The sequence below is a fragment of the Adiantum capillus-veneris genome, chromosome 9 (genome assembly GCF_014529385.1).
Source record: "Adiantum capillus-veneris isolate H3 chromosome 9, ASM1452938v2, whole genome shotgun sequence".
NCBI classification, from domain to species: domain Eukaryota; kingdom Viridiplantae; phylum Streptophyta; class Polypodiopsida; order Polypodiales; family Pteridaceae; genus Adiantum; species Adiantum capillus-veneris.
Window position 1 is genome coordinate 13,101,704 of NC_140939.1, and position 20,282 is coordinate 13,121,985.

At 40.3% G+C, this 20,282-nt stretch overlaps 1 protein-coding gene across 1 annotated transcript in view; it reads right to left on the reverse strand.

Moving 5' to 3' along the window:
* LOC147450144 (uncharacterized) overlaps positions 1-17,445 on the reverse strand; it is a 38,989-nt gene extending 21,544 nt beyond the window's left edge. Inside the window, exons 1-2 of the mRNA XM_086520419.1 lie at positions 17,094-17,445; positions 16,738-16,964 (exon numbers count right to left, since the gene is read on the reverse strand). Of these exons, the coding sequence (XP_086376545.1) occupies positions 16,738-16,964; positions 17,094-17,445 (579 nt within the window). The remainder of the gene's footprint in view (positions 1-16,737; positions 16,965-17,093) is intronic.
* Positions 17,446-20,282: the final 2,837 nt, after the last annotated feature.

The window sequence follows — 20,282 nt, forward strand, 5'->3', positions numbered from 1 at the left end:
GATGCCATCACCAAGACAAAGAATAGGAGTATGTACGAGGCTGCATGCCAAAGGTAGATTCCTAATATACCTAAACCATATTGTAGTTCTTACTTGAATTTATCTCTATAGTTGATTGTATAATGTTTTCTATTCTATAGTATTATCTTTCCTTTAGCTCTATGTGCTCAAAGGGTTGACACTTTTATACATGCCACATTAACGAGTGTCAAACCACCATGGATTTCGCATCATGGATAACTTTGACATAGATATTTATGATGCCAAGTATAACCACCATAGATAGTGATGATGACTATTGAAAGGATACTAAAGGTCAATTTAATAACCTTACATACCTACATATTTGAGTGCAAGTGGTTTAAAAATGTGTCTAAAAAACAGGAGAATGGAATCTACATGGTGGACTCTAGTGTGTGCATCACACATGGAGGCGTGACAATTTAGGATTTCTAGGCGATTGTTGTGAGCAAGTGAGTGATTACCAAGTTTAACTTTATTTGTTTGTACCATTTAATACCAATGTGAATCACTTTGAGCTTCTCCTCTATAGATCATCTATATTTAATCAATCCTCCAAGTTTACCTCTATTTGTTTGTACCATAATATCAATGTGAATCAATTTGAACTTATCTTCTATAGTTCATCTATATCTCATCAATCCACCACCCAAAACTTTGGTTTATAATTCTAGTAACACATTGAGAAAGGACCAACTTCTCCTCTAATGAAGTGGAGACCATCATCGACCCCCTCCCAACTACTACTTTGAATGAGGAGGATAGCGAGGGGAGAGAGATTGATAAATCAAATCTCACCCGTCAATCTTATCAAGGAAGATAATTGTCATGATAATGATGATGAGAGGAGAGATGAAGAATTCAAATATGATGAAGCCAACACATCTACAAGTGATGATTCAGCTTCTCTCTTTGTTGATTTAGGAGCCATGGGTTTGGATTTAGATGATGCCACTTGTAGAAGATGATTCATAAAAATTATCTATATTTTATTCTATGATTTTTTTTGTCTTGTTGTCTCTCTCTCTCTCTCTCTCTCTCTCTCAAAAAACGCAGCCGTTTTTTGACCTAGTAGACAGCAGTCCACTCTTTTGATCATAACTTCTTCATCCAAACTCCGATTTGGGTGATCTATAGCCTCAATCGAAGAGCACGAAGTCCTCTACGCATTGATGTAAAGACAGAAATTTTCAGAGTTATGGAAGGCATTTCTGTAGCAGCATTTCCGAAGTGAACAGGTTCAACAAAATTGATTCTCATCTCCTATTTTACATACAATGTCTTCCGGCACTCGCAAGGGTTCTTCTTCTTCAACAAGGTCCATAACCATTGTGGAAAATGATCCAAAATCTCCTAAGTGTGGAGATAGCAACACAACCACCCAACCAACGACATCGGAAACCATGATCATGGCGTACTTGGTATCATTGTAAGAGACCGTAAACAAACAAGGCGAAGACTTACGAGCACTTGCAATGGAGAATGGCACACTAAGGGTACTTGTGGTTGAGAATGAGAATCTCAAGAGGACACTTGAGATGCAAAAAACACGTTTGATGCAACTTGAAGAGGAAGTCAAGGAATGTAAACGCTCTCTTGTGGACTTGAATGCTTTGAAGGAGCGGATGAGCAAAGTAGAGCATGACCATGTATTGAAAGAGGAGAAATTTGACATTATGAGCCGGGATGTATGCGACATGAAAAATGTATGCACAAACAAGTCTTGGGCTGATGTATGTGGTAGCAATGTGGTTTCTAATTCCTCACTCATGCAAGCTATGGTTCAAACAAAGAATGTTGAGAATGTGGATGTGGAGGAGTTGAAGGAACGGGAGCGACGTTCCAAGAACATTGTTATTCGTGGAATTCCCGAAGAGAAGTTAGAGACACCTCCTTCTCTTGCCATTGTTATTGAAGATTTCTTCAAAACCCACTTTGGCATGTCCGGAGTTATGGTCTATGGAGCACATAGAGTGGCGAAGCAAGGAGCTCCTCGCTCAGGAGAACGGCCAATTTTATGTACCATGCCGGATGAGACCAAGCGAAAGATTATCCTTGATAATAGTTGGATCTATTTGAGGGATACAAAATGTTTTGTATGTGAAGATCGCACTATTAAGCAACAAAATATGCGTCGCAAGGCATATGAGGAAAAGAATAATAAAAACAAGGAGATCTCTCATGAAGAAAATGTGCCCAAGGAGGAGGCAAGTCTCTCAAGCAAATAGGGATGCGTGACCTATGAGACCGAGTTACAATTGAAAATATGCTTTTGGAATTGTAATGGATACCAATGGAATGCGGGGGTTGGCATTGATGAACTAACAAGCAAAGCCGATGTTGTACTTCTTGTTGAAACTTGGGAGCATGATACACAAAGGATTAACGGCTTGGAGGATTACAATGTACATTCATTGATGTGGTCAAACAATCTCAAGCAATGAAGAGGACAAGGAGGGTTCGCATGTATGGTTAAGAAAGGATTGGAAGATTTTGTATCAATTGTGAAAGATGACAAGTACAAACTTTATGTATGGCTGAAAATTATGACACCAAAAAGAGCACCCATTTTTGTAGCCGGTTGCTACATTCCTCATCATGATTCTCCCTTTTATGCTTGCATGGATAGAGATCAACCATTTTCTGATTTGGAAGAGGACATTGCTTATTTCAAAGGTGAAGGTGATGTTATTGTATTTGGGGATATGAATGCTCGCACAAAAACATTGCAACATAATACTCAAAAATTTGATATTCCATACATTTCAAGGGAGTTGGAGTAAGTTCACTTGTATGATCGTACTTCAATGGATGAGAAAGAGCCGGATCACTATGGAAAGTTACTTTTACACATGTGTAATAGCACGGGTATGCTCATTGCCAATGGTATATCTTTGTGGAGTGGAACCAATGGATTTACATGTAGGAGACATAATGGGGATAGTGTGATTGACTATATGCTACTCTCTGAAGCCATCATGTATCGCATAAAGAGTTTTATGTTTGGTCAATGGACCCCGGAATCCGACCATCGCACCTTATGTATTGACCTTTCATATGGAGAAGCAACTAAGCATGATAATCTCAGCCAAAGGAAAGAGAAGTTATCACTATGTATGGATTTCAAACGGGCACCAAAGTACATTGAAATGGTTGAGCAAAAATTATGGATGACAAAGCTTCAATGTGATGCACCATTGGAAACTAAATGGGAAGCTTTCAAGAAAGCTATTTGTTCTTGTGCGGAAGAATGCTTTGCCATAAAGCATCTCCATGGTATCAACAAAGATAGATCACGCAAAAGGTGGTTTGATAAAGAATGTCAAGATGCTCGAAAGTCCTTGATAAAGCTTGATGCAACTATGGACAAAGACAACTATCAAAGTCATTTGCATACATACAAGGCATTGATTCAAAAGAAGAGAAGAAAATGGGAAGTAAAGCAACAAGAATTTCAAGTCCAAGAAAAGGCACATGCATGTGGAAGATTTTGGAGAAACTTGAGAGGCAGCGGGTTGAGAATTTTGGTAACTTGAGTCTAGTGGATATGTACACACATTGTAGGCAATTATATGAGCAAGCAAATACTGAAAAATGCCATTTTATGGTTCACTCCCATGTATGCCGTCTTTTTTTACTATTGAGGATGTATGCGGTGGGCTTGAAAAGTTGGCCACTCGCAAAGCGGGAGATCTTCAAGGTATCAAGCCGGAGATGATCAAATGGATGAGAGATTTTACCCATGAGTGGATGTGTGATATGTTCAACCTTGCACTTCAACATGGTATGCCTTATGATTGGAGTACTAATTGGGTTAAGCCTTTGCATAAAAGAGGGGATGTAAAGAATGTAAGCAACTACCGGACTATAATGATTGGGTCTCTTATGGAAAAGTTGTTTGGGTGCATAATGGAGATGAAATTGAGTGATTGGGCTGAAGAGAATGACAAGCGTGCAAAGGGACAAGCGGGTTTTCGTCGATTCCATAGCAGCGTTGATCATCTTTTCACTCTTCGTGTTCTCATGGAGGAAAGTCGGTTGAAAGGCAAGCGATTGTATTGTTGTTTTGTGGACTTTAAGAAAGCCTTTGATATGATTCCACGTAAAAATTTGTGGAGAAGGATGGAAGAACTCCAAGTGCCAAGTGAGTTTATGCTTGCGGTTTCTCGAATCTATGAGAAGGTGATTTGTCAATTGCGCATGGGAAGAGAAATTTCAGAAATTTTTGTAAGCACTATTGGGGTTAAACAAGGATGTCCATTGTCACCAACTCTCTTTGGTCTATGCATCGATCAATTGGAACAAATGGTACTTGACTTTATGCAAGAAGAAGGCATTGAAGAGGTCACTATTTGCAATGCGGTAATCATGCTTTTGTTGTATGCGGATGATGTAGTGCTTCTAGCACACACTTTAGAACATGCACAAAAGCTTATGGTTGTCCTTGAGAACTTTTGCTTGCATAGTGGGCTGATTGTAAATGAATCCAAAACAAAGGTTATGCTTGTGAAAACCAACCATAAGGAGAAGCCATGCATTGTGTACAGCAACGAGACACTTGAAGTTGTTGAGAGCTTTAAGTACCTTGGCCTTGAGGTTCCATCCAATCACAAGTGGAATGAATGTGCTATGCCTCGTTTGGAAGCGGGAAAGAGAGCATATTATGCATTTGAGAACATGTGTAATGCGGGAAACATCAAGTGTTGGATTCTCAAGAAGTATCTTTTTGATGCATTGGTGACACCGGTTCTTCTTTATGGAGTTGAAGTGTGGGGCGGGAGCATCCCAAAGTCTACTTGGAAAGAGTTTGAGAATGTCCAAAAGCGTTTTCTTACAAACTTTCTCCAAGTTAAGACACAAACACCATATATGCTCTTACTTCTTGAGTCGGGATCTCTTCCAATTGAGGTTATGGGCATGGAAAGGGTTATGGAGTACATGATAAAGATGCGTCAAAACCCCTCACATCGACTTCCTACAATTGCATGGGAAGCAAGCAAAAAAGTTCAAAAGACGCATAAAAGCAAGATCTTGAGCACGGGATGGATGCAAGACATAAAGAAGTGGTTTGGGAGATGGGATGCATTACACTTGCTACATGATGCTTCAATTGACTCTCAAGTGAATGAAGCTTTTCTACAACGCCAATGTATTACGGCATGGGAGAAATCCGGTGGGTCACGCTTCATACATTACACCACCTATATTGCCCCCAACTACAAAACCATCTTCTTCGCTGAGAGAGGAAACCGTACTCACAGTTACATGCTTGAGCCTATTCCCTTGTCCGCGATACGCACTATCGCAGCAATTCGGCTTAGCTCCCATTTCCTTCGATGCGAGATAGGGCGTTGGGGCAATGGAGAAGAGTCAAATCGATTGTGCACATTATGCTCACTGCAAGTTCGAGAGTCTGAGTACCACACACTACTAGAGTTCTCAGATTTTGATCACATCCGAACTTGCTTCTCTCACATTTTTAGCCATAACTTAGACCTACACACTTTCCTCTCCCAGCCAAAGTGTGGGCTCTCCATTGCGACTCTCATCACTACAATTTTGGAGCATCGAGAGTCACTCATCAACCATACACATACTACATCACATGTAACTTTGGTCCCATAGGTCATATTTGACCTCCGAGGACGATAATAAAATCTATCTATCTCTCTCTCTCTCTCTCTCTCTCTCTCTCTCTCTCTCTCTCTCTCTCTCTCTCTCTCTCTCTCTCTCTTATCACCACAGTTTTGGAGCATCGAGAGTCACTCATCAATCATTCACATACTACATTATGTGTAGCTTTGGTCCCATAGGTCATATTTGACCTCTGAGGAAGATAATAAAATCTCTCTTTCTCTCTCTCTCTCTCTCTCTCTCTAATTTTATCAAGGATGCTAATTTAAGTTGCTTCTTGTAATTCAATAAAGATTGACATTTCTATTTGTAAATTTAATCCTTTGTATGTGATTAATATAAGGATTAGACTTTTACCATTTTCTTTGTCCATTTTTATTAAAAAATAACATGCTCAATAATTTATTTTTGTAAAATAGGAAGAGGTACTCAAATTTGATTTTTTAGATGCAAAGCGTTGCACAATAATGGTAGAGATAATGCTACTGCTTATAAATGCAATAATAAAAACAATAACAGGCATGGTAATAGGTGCGATAATGCTATATTTACAAAAAATTCCCTCTTGCCCCCCCCTCTCTCCTCTTTGGCCACCCCATTTTGGACTCTCTCACTAAAAAACATGCTTAAATTTCAAGGCAGCCTCTCATACACTCTCGTTTTTTTTTTTTGCTTGCACAAACAGGTTTGCGACATTGTATTGTGCTTGATTACTTGCATGAAAAACTCCTCCACAAAGTCTTACAATAGCGCTTCTATGTTTCCATAATCTTCCTCTTTCAGAAGCTCGAGTTGTGCCTTCCTAAATTAATATAATACCTTCAAAGATAATGTGGAAATTTACGATGTGTTCAGCTCTCAACACCTATTTACACAATGTGGAATGTGCACGGGAATCCCTTCATCCACTATACTTTGGTACCATGCATTATACGACTTAAGATGGATGCATGGGCCTTGCATCATGGACATATCTCATCACTTCCAAAGCTCCTAGGAAAGCTTCTTCATACATTGTAGGTGCTAGTGTTCTAGGTATAACTCTCAATACTTCTCTCTAGTCACAACTGGCATCCCTTTCTTGGTAGGGTGTGGCATCTATGACCCTATAAGGGTCATAGATCCACTTCTCATAGGATCTTGTTCTGACAAGTAATTCCCTCTCATCCCCGGATGTGGAGATCATGGTGCTCTTGACCTTGTCATGTGTGTGTTTTCTACATGTGTGGTTGAATCTTTGTGACTTGATCCATAAAGCTTACCTCTCTTTGGATCGGCTTTCTATTGGCCACTTGATTCAAGTAAATGACAAAGATGGTTCTATACCACATATGTCTACATATGCGTATCTGTACTCATTGTCTACCAAAATAAGTGATCCCCATAAGACTATAAAGTTTCCAATTTGGTAGTACTATGTACCAAAGTTGGTATTGTGTAATATAAAAGATAACATATGGCATTATCTGACTCCACACGAACCTTATAAGAAAGAAAACATGAAAGAACAAATACTTTATAAGAAAGAAAACATGAAAGATTTCTACTAGGCAATACCAAAATGGGTAGTATTATACATAGCGTTTGGAAGTATAAAGTACTAATTTTGATAGTATGGAGTACCAAAATTGGTGTTGAGCAGTATAAAAACTAACATTTGGTTTTATACTTAAAAAAATACAACAAAAAAGATTGTTAAATTTTATAAGATAGACAACATGGTTGATTTGTAGTAGACAGTACCAGATTTGGTACTACTCGACAAACCATTTCGTAGTATATGGTATCCAATTTGGTAGTATGAAGTACCAAACTTTGGTGTTGAACAAAACAAAAACCAAAATTTGTATTTACACAACAAGATTATCTGACTCCTTCACAAGACAGCATGCAAGACTATATAGGCTTGACCAATGATAGATGACAATGACAAAAGAACAAAAATATGGTTTTAGTTCATGTAAATCCAATACAATTTGTACACACAAGGGGCTAATTCTTGCAGGCATGCGGATTCAAACCATGACTTGCAAGGTGATTTGGTCCTTTTAGAATAAAAGCTCTGATAGAGTGGCTAAGTTAGATTCTTCACCTGCATATTCACTGCCCATAGAAGTTGTATCTCTCACAGCCTTACCTCCTTCTAAAATTTCAATCTTATCAATCTCCATCCCCCCCTTTGCATCCCCCCCCCCGCCGCCAATACTTTATGCCTGTCCAGTCACCTTTGTTGTCCATTGTTTCTTTGAATCCTCCTCCTCTCCTTTCTCCTTCTTGCCATCTTTGATGCTTTTCCCCTTCTTGTAATTACCTCCCACCATGTCTGCTTCTTGGATGATGAAGATGAAGTTGAGACAACTGACAAGAGGTATTACTATAAGAGTCATTGGGAAAGCGAAACTAAAAAGACCGTGGTAAGAGTGGGAGGCTCTGAATAGCCATACACTACACTCATAGATCATGTGTCAAAGATTAACCTCATTTCAAAGAGTCTATATCAAAAAGGAAAATAGAAAATTGATATAAATCATGGATGGATGATTTTTGTAGCAAATAATTTGTGGGGGGAGCTATATGGAGCTTGTCCAAACATAAGGGTGACTATAGGAGACATGAAAGATGACCAAAACTTCTTTGCACAAGAGATGTCTACATATCCTCTTATCCTTGGAAACCATATATCACTGTTATTTTTATGGAAACAAAGGTGATGAATGATGGATCAACTTATGGTAGGCCCTAAGGAGTAGGGATGGGAAGGGTTCAGTCCAATTCTGTACTATTTGTGGACCATAAAAGAAACTGTGACACTCTTAGAGAGCAATCCTTGCCAAAGACAAACAAAGAATTCAAGAACTATAAGGAGATGAGGGGTTTGGCTATTTATCATTGTAGAGCGGGATTGCATTGTTACAAGAAGATAAATGTTCTTGCATGATATATATGCAAAGGACATGTTTTCTACACATTTTGTAGGATTAATAGACTATGGATCTATCTTTTTTACAGAGTGTGAGGACTTGAAGCAGGCTGAAATACGACACAAAAATAGTGTACATAAAGGGATAAAGAACAATGGTTTTCTAGAAGATGATGAATGTATTATAGGTGTGTCCGATGAGTTTTTTGAGTTTTTATTTGTGGATACTATGTGAGACTTGGTCTTTAGCGGATTGCAATTTACATGTTGGAAATGATATTGTGAAAGTATGCTCCATATAGATATACAAAGTCATTGGGGGTTTCAAAAATGTTCAAGGTGTTGATGTACAACTGGAGACCAAGTATAAGTATAAGGCATTACCTCTACCAAAAGACTGTGAGGATAAAATGGAGCAAGCTGCTTTGCAGCCTAGTCTTTGTGACCCAAGCAAGGTTGGACATAAGTTTATGCAAGATACTTTGAAGTAGCTTAAGGTTGATTGCAAGTGTTGGGGTGTGTGACACATCTGCACAACCACAACCCTCTCTGCTTTGGAAGCATACACATTTGACATCACCGATTAGGTAATTAGATGCCCTTACCATGGGAGGAAATATGGAAGGATCAACATACCCTCTCTCATGAAGCTTAAATGAAAATTCCTTTTTGTGTTTTGTAATAATTTCTTCAAAACATATTCTTTCAACCTCTATCAAAATGTCCTTGGTAAAAGGGAATGGCATTATGGAGGAAATGTTAATGAGCCATTCATGATGTGTTTGGTAGGTTAATTACAAAGAGAATAGAGAGATAGAGATATTGACACTAATGCTAATAGAAAATCATGACTAGATTGATAGCAAATACTACATGAGAATGGTGGATACAAAATAGGTGCAAATGATGGATAAGGAGAGATACAAAGTGACTACCATAGGCTTATTTTATAGAGTTGGAAGAGGGCATCTAATGAACTAATCAGTATGTCAAATCTACAGGCTTCCAAGGTAGAGAGGGTTCTCATTTGTGGTAGTGAGGATGTGTCACACACCACAACAAGCTTCCCTGTGTGGGTCATAGTAGCAACCAAAAGTACAAAGTTATCCTCCCGAGAGAAATTTCAACTAGGTGTAGGGCCAAAGTAGAAACATCCTTCCATAGAAATTTTCAACTAGGTGTAGGATCCAAATACGCATATGCCTTGAGAATTTGACAGGAGTATATGGCCAATTACACCTAAAATTGGGATGCAAGGGTTGGTCTTGTGACCCCAAAACCAAATATGGGTGTGTATCTTGTAACCACTCTGCCAAAGTCATTTTCTTGTCAATAATGCAACTTATGCAATACTTGAGCTCATTGAAACAGTAAGCCTTGGCTGCCTTAGCTCTAAAGAGGTCTGAATCAACCTCAATGGGGCTCAATAAAGAGCTATGATTGGGACCTCTTATTGACATTGAAAGAATTATAGAAAACAAGCTTTCATGCATATATTTACCTAGTCTAAAATTTAATGCAGAACCAACTCCAAATGACTATTAATGCAAGTAAAATGCCAAACACACTAATACAAAATTGGAAGTTCTCAATTAGTGAGCTTATTAGGAGAATGCTAAATAAAAATTGAGCTCCTAATTAACTACAAGGGTGGTGGCTCAAGAGACAAACTCAAGAACATGTCCACACTATTTAATTAAGTGCTAATTAGAAGTTGGAAAGATGATAATAGAGAGACTAGTAGGCCTAGACGTGAACCATCGGCTTTAATACTACATGAAAGGGAATGGTGTTATGGAAAAAATGTTAACAAGTAGTTGATGATATTTTTAGTAGGTTAATTACAAAGAAATTAGAGAGGTAGCGATATTTACACTAATGCCAATAGAAAATCATGATTGATTTGATAGAAAATACTACATGCAAATGGTGGATACAAAGTAGGTGCAGATGATGGCTAATGAGATCAAGATGGTGGGTATCTTGGAGCCTTCTTGTGCTCTATATCCAAACAGTGGTTCAAAGTTCCAAAGAAAAATGGTTTTCTTGTGGGGTCACTTATAAGTAAAATCACTTAATCACGTGCATTTGAAGGGTATTTAAAAAATCCCTATACTTACATGCTCTAAGGTAATAGAACAATCCGTTTTTCTTGAGAAACTTACTTTTTTTTTCCTACAATGAGATAAAAACCCCCATTTGTAAATATAATTATAATTCTTTTGCTAGTAGAAACCCCTTATGTTGAACTCGTATGCTATACTAACATACCTATGGGTGACCCCCCTAAGGATTCTTTACGCTTTATCTAGTATATGCAGCCTATGAAAAAGGTTACAATCAAGAATGTGGATACATGGCCAATCATACATAAGTTTGTAGAGGTATTTGTAAGAAGGGCAATATACTATATGGGGGATTTGCACTCAGGGTATGAGCAGTTCCAACTAGCTATGGAAAACAAGGACTTCACTACCATGAGGACACCTTTGGGTTTGGTGAGGATGGGCAACTTACCTTAGGGAGAAACTAATTTAGTTGCACAAATGATGAATGGTATAAAAAATTTCTTATGCCACTTCATATCTTAAATTAGGATGTCCTTTCTTGATGGTGTGTCAATCAAAATATGTGATGTAAGTGATATAGATGTGGCTCTGGACTCAAGGGTGTGCCACAAGTATGTGGAAAATCATATCAATATTCGTGATAAGATCTTGTTAAGGTTGGAACAAGTGAGCCTTACCTTGTCTATGCAAAAGTTATTGTTTGGAGTGAATGAAGTTCCTATTGTGGGACATATGTGGAGGGAGTCTTACCAAACGCCAAGCAAGATTTTTTGAGCAAAGTAAAAATTGAGCAAAGTCCATAAAGAGAATTGCAACAACCACAACCAATAAAGTCATCTAAAAAATGAAAAAATGCTAGTCGTTTCAAATTTACTCTTCAAGCAATGCAATTTTAGCCTCATTGTGACTTGCATAAAGACCAGCGAAAATATCACAAGCCTCTTTGTTGTAGATTTTGCTGAACGAATGTGAGGAGTAATAGTGCACTTCACAAAAAATGTAATCAATGCATTATCCTATGCATCTTTTACATCCCAACAAGATTGTTCTTCTGTAGGCAAAACAAGTCTAACAGTAGCAATCCTTGCAGCAAGACTTGCAACATCCTCAACATTGCCTACATCCTCAGCAATAGGATTTACATCAATGCCTTGCACAATATTCTAGACACCCTTTGACACAAGAACATGTTGCATCATGTAAGCCCACATAGGGTAATTGTCCCCATCCAATTTGTCCTCAAACATCTTGAACACATCTAAATTGTTGTTGGATGAAGGTAGAGCCCAATAAGAAGAAAGAAACCAGGGTTGGAGAGGATGTATATGACGAGGTTGGAGAAGTTGGAGCTAGGTTTGGAGAGGGGTTGAATGCTCAAAGAGATTTTACATTAATCTAGACATTTCATTCAATTGGAAACGGGTTGGAATGATCCATTCAATTCTTTGCCATCACATGTATACATTGGCAAATGTCAAACCAATGATTTCACTGATAATAAAGAGAAACATAGGCGTGAGAATGGGGATGAAGGAATTTCAAAAAGGTCCATGAGGGGTGAAGGAAGAAACGACAAAGTGCCTCCTAGATCAAATTCTCTCAAGAAATGCATATACTTGAGGTAAGGCAAAGGGTCCAGCTTACAAGATCCAATCGATAAAGAGGTAGCGACAACCCTCCCTGGGGGTCTATGTACAAAATATACAATTTACACTTTTATGCAATTTTCAATTATACATCAGAGTTGAGGAATCATTTGCATAGGGGAGGATTTCTCAGCGCCTGACCAAGCATGAAGTTTAGGCCATGATCCGGATTGCATCCAGAGGTACCTAGAGTCTAGTGCTACCCCTGAATGGGTGTTATGAATGAAAGCATACTCAAGAAAAATATAACATTGTGGAGGGTGAATATATGTGTACACCGCATTGCAGGAAGAGAAAGAATATAGTGGAGGGTGAAATAGAGTGCACAGAGACATGAGAAGATGACAACAGAGAATCTTTAAATGCCCATCTAAATGGAACATGCAACCATGCATTAATGCAATGACTGGGTATACCATAACATTAAAAAAAAAAGTTCATGAAAAAATAGCTAGCAGAGCACCAAATTCTCTGTAGGGATTGACCGGTCCACCCATCCACTTCCGCTCTACTATGGAAAAAGAGAGTTTCACTTTGTCGGGAGCGAGCTAGAAAACCTCCAACATAAGCTAAGCCAGACATAAGCTGAGGCCGCTTCACCTCCCTTCATGAACCCGAGCTCTGAAATAATCCCAAGTACTAGTAGGTGGTAGGGTATCAGCACCATCCATACCAATTTAGGTGCCATGCCTCTTCAATGGCCAACACGGAGTGTTTAGACAAATCCAAGGCAAAATCCGTGACACGTTAGCCGTGTAGGTCATTAAACCCTTGACGCACTAATTGTGTAGATGAGCCTAGCAAAAAGAAGAAGACCTAGGAAAAATCCCTGATGCAGCAAATCCGTAGGTCAACGACCCTTTGGTCTAAGGATAGCCGATGTAGGTGATCCTAGTCTTGTAATGACGCTGCCATGAGAAACATAACACATGAATCCAATCACAATAGCATTTCTCGTATGCACAAACAATCTTTTCCAAGCAGTTAGGTTGTATAGGGTCTCTACCCTTACACATCTGCCATAAACCACCCAAATCACTTCATGATCCAATCCCAAAACCATAAATCATAATCCAATCACATCACACAGGCGAGCAATCCACCCAACATGGGTGGGGCACCACCAATCCTGCATAACCACTTTAGAACATAACATGCCTGCAAAATTTTCGGCAGCATTACCATATCCAGAAAGAAAACCCATGAGGCACACCGGCTTACACCATAGAATATCAACCATAGTCCATAAGGGAATCTCAGGCCTTAACCATGAATCATAATCACATTGAACCAACTCCCACACTTGGAGTTTGTTACATCCCCTACAATCAATCGAAGTCCACACACATGTGACCCTTAAGACATGATTCTTTCATGCATAAAAAGATTTTGATTAGCAACTAATCATGATATAAAAATCCAATTTTTACCACATCCAACCATGCAAAGTTGATGCATCACATCTGCACTTCACCCCCCTAGAACATATAGCTAGTTTTGACCTAGGAAGGTGGAAAGCAATCACAACCATGTATATGATACATCCACATCAATCCATGAGTTACCATACATCACATGATAACATTCCATCACCATAAACATGATGCAAAACAGCTTCGACCTTTAGGTCAACCACAAACCATAACATCACACATATGCAAAAAACAACTTTTTAGCAAAAAGCATATGCAATTGCAAGTACTAGACCTCAAAAAAATGCATCAAGCTCATCTCCATAATATACAATATCACTCTATCACATAGCTTTACCCATACAGTACTCACACAACAAACGGTAACCCGAAAAGAAAGCCACTTTAATCATATTTGCCTATGCGGTTCGGGATGTTTAACCATATACTCTCACATAAGTTTACGGCCATCTAATAATTGAAATCAACTCATCAAAACAAACCATAAAACATATAAAAAAGATCTCGATTAACTCTTGACGCCATATGGTACCCCTCCTAGGTAGCACCCCTTTGTGTGTAGGTAAAACCGGTTCTACAGCGATTAATAACTCGCATTTCCGAGGTGATAACGAAGACCTTAATTCATTTATCATCAAGCTTTTCAATTTTTAAAGTGGTTTTGCCCATCCGGTGAATCTATATAGTGGTTCTCCAGGAGCCTCTAGTCAAAAATTTTGGTTGTGTAGTCGACAACAAGCTATTTTTTGACCATATCTCTTAGCTCGTGCATGTTTTTCACATGAAAACTAAGAGGGAAAATTTTCTAAATTATGTGTTTTATCTCTGGTATAAAGGGTTTGGGATGATTCATAATGGTTTGTGGTTTTTATGATAAAAACAGTGTTCCTACCGCCTCTATGACGTGAAACAAAAAGCGCTTTTTATGAATGTATGTGATCATAAACACATCATGTGCATAAATCAACGTATTAAACATGATAAAATAATCATGGGGTAACTTTGTATGCACTCGATTGATCCATACATGCACTCGTATGCGAGAAAAACAATCACCGAGAGGGTGATTACTCAGTAAAATGACATAGAGAGAGAGAGATGATGGCTATGGAGTTTAGAGCTTTTCAGTGAGCCTTAGAATCGATTAGGGGCTGTTGAAAGGCTTCTTTCTTTGCCACAAGAGAGCGTTGATGAGAGCTACGTAGAGGTATCTTCCACAAAAGCCATGTTAATTAAAAAATAGTATTTTTGGCGAGAAAAACTTGTTTCCGACATAAGGGTAATAGCCAAAAAGGTAGAAAAAAGGAGAAAAGGAAAGGGGGGGGGGGGGAAAGGGAAAGAGGAACTACACCAGAGTCCACACCAAACGCGTTTCGCTATATTATCTCATCAATGGTGTAAACAAAAAGGGAGGGAGGAGGGGGTTTAAGTAGGGAGTCAAGGTTCAAAGACCTGTACCAAGTACCATAGTTAGGGAGGAGAGGCTAGTTTGGAAGGTGAGTAATTCCTCTTTTAATGTGGGGGGTATAAGAAAAAAAGGTGGGAAAAGACTTCTAGGTGGTGGGAAGTAAAAGAAGGGAGTACAAGTCACTTGGGGGCTTATTTTTAAGGAGCGCCTTTGTAAAGGGTAGTCAATCAAAATTTAAACGAGCCCTGTGTGAAAGTTAGAAAGAGGTATAAGGGACAAATGAAGGGAGGAGTTAGTGGAGTAAGTGGAGGGGAGGATAGCAAGGTTAGGTAGGGTCGGGTTTAAGGGAGAGGAGGGTGCCGAGATTTGGATCATTAAGTCAACATATGATTGGTTTGGGAAGGTGCGTGAGTTCGGGATCACTATTGAGAAGTTTAGTGAGGGGTTTGTCGATGGTGTGGGAGAGGTTACGTGTGTGGGTAAGGGGGGAGAACGGAATTTTTACAATGGTTGGTGAAAGCTTGGTGCTAAGTGTTTTCTGAAGTAGAGATGGTCTTACCTCATAAGAGATAAAAAGGAAACAAGCTTCCAAAAGGGAGGGGGGATAGACTTTATCTCTGAGTTTTCTATAAAAGAGGTTGTGAATAGTGATGAAGCCTGCAAGAGAGCTTTCCCAAACAATGTACCTTTTGAGTTCTGCAAGGATGAAAGAAATTTTTTGGTGTGTAGGATGCCACGACTGCCAAGGAATGTAGTTGTAGGAGTTGAGGCTTTTTTGATGGCAGTGTGAATCAAGAATACCGCAGGTGACAAAAGTGGGTCCTTTGAAGAAGTGGATATCCAAAATGAAAGCCTCTTGAGAAGATATGGAAGAGGTGATTCTAATATGCTCTTGGAGAGGATGTCCATAGTTTTGAAGGATCTTACTTAAGCCGGAAGTAGGACCATCCCAAATACCGAAAGCATCATCGATGAATCTTTTGAAGTAAAGAAGGGAAGGGGAGTCGAGTAGTTTCATGCCTTCTTCTAGGGAACAAAGGAAAAGGCATGTGTAAACCACTGCAAAATTTGATCCCATTGTTGTGCCTTTGGTTTGATGCCACACTTCGCCTTTGAAAGAGAGATAGTGGTGATTTAGCATGAGAGAGGCTAGGGACACAATGAAATGCACTTTGGGTTAAGGGAAAAAACTTTGGATGGAATTTTTGAGGGCTAAGAGTCCCTCCATAATGGGGATGCTATGATAGAAGGACTCTACATCAAAAGTGAAGAGGATAATATTCGGAGTAAGGGGGGTGGATATAAAGTCCAAGACAAGGGAATGGGAATCTTTAAGGTGTTGGTTTTTAGATAGGAGGATAGGGTAGATTTGTGCGTGGAGCCATTTGGAGGCATTTTCTAAAATATATCCCTTATAAGAGCAAATAGGGCGTCCTACAAGGAATGGTTTATGGATTTTGGGTAGGAGAAAAAAGGGGCAAGGTTTTGGCTTAACTAAAGAAGAGGAGAGGATGAAATCCCTTTCGTGGTTAGGGAGAAGGGGGTAGTTCAAAATCATAGCGGTGAGGAGGGAGGTAACAAAAGCTAGAGGAGGGGAAGAAATTACAGAATAGGTAGAGGTGTCCATGAGGTGACGAAAGGCTTCTTTTTCATACCAAACTTTGGAGAGGACAACGGGACCAAGGTTTTTATCCGCGGGTTTGATTATAATGCTTCGGTTATTTCTTAAGGAAGATAGGGCATTATTGAAAAAAGGTTTGGTGTGAAAAGGAGGAGAAAAGGAGAGAACAGAATTGAGGGGAGTGAACACATTATTAAAAGCTAAGTTTAGAGCGGAGGAAAGTAGAGGTGGATTCCAAGTAGGATTAGGAATAGAGAGAGAGAGGGTAGAGGGAGGGGAGGAGTCCTTAAAAAACATTCGAAGGTGGAAGATTCTTTTAAAATTAGAGTAGGATTTAAGAATGGAATCGGGAGAGGGTGGGGTAGAAGGAGGGATATAATTGAGCCCAAGACCTAGGAGTTTATGTTCGGAGGAGGAAAGGGGGTGACTTGAGAGGTTGTGAGAAGAGAGGTTTGTAATTTTGTGCTCAAGAGTGAAGATAGAAAGATTGCTTAGCATCAAAATTTTAAAAAGGTGAGGGTTAGTAAGAGGAAGCCAAAATTTATGACACGTTTTTCTAGAGTGGGAGGGATGGGGGAGGAGAGGGAAAGTACAAGGAGGAGGGATCCAAAGGTGAGGAAAAAGAGGGCGTTTTGAGAAAATCAGGTGGACCCAAGAGGTAGGGTGCTGTAGCCCTATTTCGTCCTCCTCCATTGCATGTTTTTTGAGCCTTTGGGGAGGCTAAACTTTGGATGTAGCGGCTTGGTTTGGGGCAAGCGGGAAGGTTTGGCGGAAGGAGTAAGGTTGCGGGTTTCATCCAAGGCCATAGCCGTGGGAGAAAGGGTTAAAGATGAGGTGGAGGAAAGAGGAGAGGGGGAAGCCATAAAACCGATAGTTTTGGGTTTGATGTGGTCTCCGAGAGCCGTCGGCTAGCAATAGTCACCCTGTTGCCCACTTTCTGCTAACTCTCTGTTGTCGACGTCGATGCCGATGCTGCATGCAGGTGTTGACTTTTTGCGTGCAGGTGCAGGCGTCGGCGTCGACAGTAGAAAGTGGGCAACAGGGCGACTACAGCTAGCCGACGGCTCTCGGAGACCACAGCAAACCAAAAACTCTCAGTTTTATGGCTTCCCCCTCTCCTCTTTCCTCCACCTCATCTTTAACCCTTGTTCCAGCGGCTATGGCCTTGGATGAAACCCCCGACCTTACTTCGGTGGATCATACACCCGCCCCCTCCCCCTTTGCGGTTTCCCATAACCTAAACACCCCGCCCGTTGATGTAATCGCTTTTCCTGGCTTCGTCTCGGCGGCTTGCCTCTTAAACCCTCCCTCTTCAAACCTAACCTCTCCAATGCTAACAACAAACATCCCCATTACCTCGACTAAAAAACATTGTTTAGTCTGGAGGAGATTATGGGTCTCACCGCTAATCTACCTATAGAGGATCTCGAGCAACTCTCTATTCCCTCCACCAACAACCGCGGCAAAGATAACCCCGCCCTTTTTTCTCATCCCGGCTTGGCTAGCCCTTCCACACATGGCTTTACGAGTTCCTCCTACCCAAAACATGGCGGTGTTTTCTCTAAATTTACTCAAAGCGGAATCCTCATTAATCCCCCCCTTACCTTCCCCTCGTCATTCGGCTCCTTCTCGGCTAGCTCTTCAAACCTTTCTCCCTTTTCACCATCCCTCCCCATCCTACCCGCTATAGAGAAACCCTTGGAATTCAACAAAATTGTATCTCTTTCTTTGGAGGAATTTAAAGCCCTCAATATCAAACTTAACAAAGCCAAATCCCACCTCACGCACCTTCAAAGCCTTCACGCTAACCAAAAGGCCCCTCATAGTCTTTGTATGAAAACCCCTCGTCTTACCTTGGAAGACATTCATGCACAAGCGCTTTTGAGCGCTAAGCTAGAAGCACTAAACATTCAATTCCAACTAGTTTCCACTAAGGCATACATCCAAGCCCAAACTTTACTCATAAAAAATCTTCAAAAAAGCTTTGATGACTACCACGATATTGTGGAAGAGAGGCTTCTAGAACTCCCTAAAAAACTTGCACCCATCTCCTTCCCTAGGGTGCTTCCCTCGGCTTGGGCCAACCAACTCCTTTTTTGGAAACAAACTTAGCCTCTTCCTTGAGCATGGTGGCTCGTAATGCTAGGAAGAGGTCACAAATCTCTCTCCAAGAAGAAGTGGAATCCCTTCCCAAAGAGGAAACCGTGGGTGAATTGGTGCATCACGAGGTCACCACACAAATGAAAAGCTCCTCTCTCCTCCTCATAAACTCTCTTTTCCCAAACGCCCTCACCACACTACCCATTCCAAGCCTCCCACCTTCCAATCCAAACCTTCCAAACCATACCCTTCCTTAGCTAGAAATTCCCATGAAGAATCCACTCATCAACCATTTAAAAAACCAAAACCCTCCTCCCCTAATTTATACCCTCGCCACTCCACCCCCTCTTGTAATCTCCCCATTTTAAACACTCCAAGAAATCCCTCTCCCTCTTCTAGCAACCCTTCTCCCTTACCCTCTCTTCTCCAAACTCCAAACTACCCACTCAGAACTCCTTCCCCCAAACCTCCCCTCTTGCCCTAAACCAAGCCGCTACAGCCAAAGTTCAGCCTCCCCAAAGGATCAAAAAACTTGCAATGGAGGAGGACGAAATAGGGCTACAACACCCTACCTCTTGGGTCCACCTTCTTTTCTCAAACCCCCTCTTTTTCCTCACCTTTGGACCCTTCCTCCTTGTACTTTCCCTCTCCTCCCCCATCCCTCCGACTCTAGAAAAATGTGTCATAAATTTTGGCTTCCTCTTAATAACCCTCACCTTTTTAAAATTTTGATGCTAAGCAATCTTTCTATCTTCACTCTTGAGCACAAAATTACAAACCTCTCTTCTCACAACCTCTCAAGTCAGCCCCTTTCCTCTTCCGAACATAAACTCCTAGGTCTTGGGCTCAATTACATCCCTCCTTCTCCCCCATCCTCTCCGGATTCCATTCTTAAAGCCTACTCTAATTTAAAAAGAAGCTTCCACCTTAGAATTTGTTTTAAGGACTCCTCCCCTCCCTCTACCCTCTCTCTCTCTATTCCTAATCCTACTTGGAATCCACCTCTACTTTCCTCCGCTCTAAACTTAGCTTTTAATAATGTGTTCACTCCCCTCAATTCTGTTCTCTCCTTTTCTCCTCCTTTTCACACCAAACCTTTTTTCAATAATGCCCTATCTTCCTTAAGAAATAACCGAAGCATTATAATCAAACCCACGGATAAAAACCTTGGTCCCGTTGTCCTCTCCAAAGTTTGGTATGAAAAAGAAGCCTTTCGTCACCTCATGGACACCTCTACCTATTCCGTAATTTCTTCCCCTCCTCTAGCTTTTGTTACCTCCCTCCTCACCGCTATGATTTTGAACTACCCCCTTCTCCCTAACCACGAAAGGGATTTCATCCTCTCCTCTTCTTTAGTTAAGCCAAAACCTTGCCCCTTTTTTCTCCTACCCAAAATCCATAAACCATTCCTTGTAGGACGCCCTATTTGC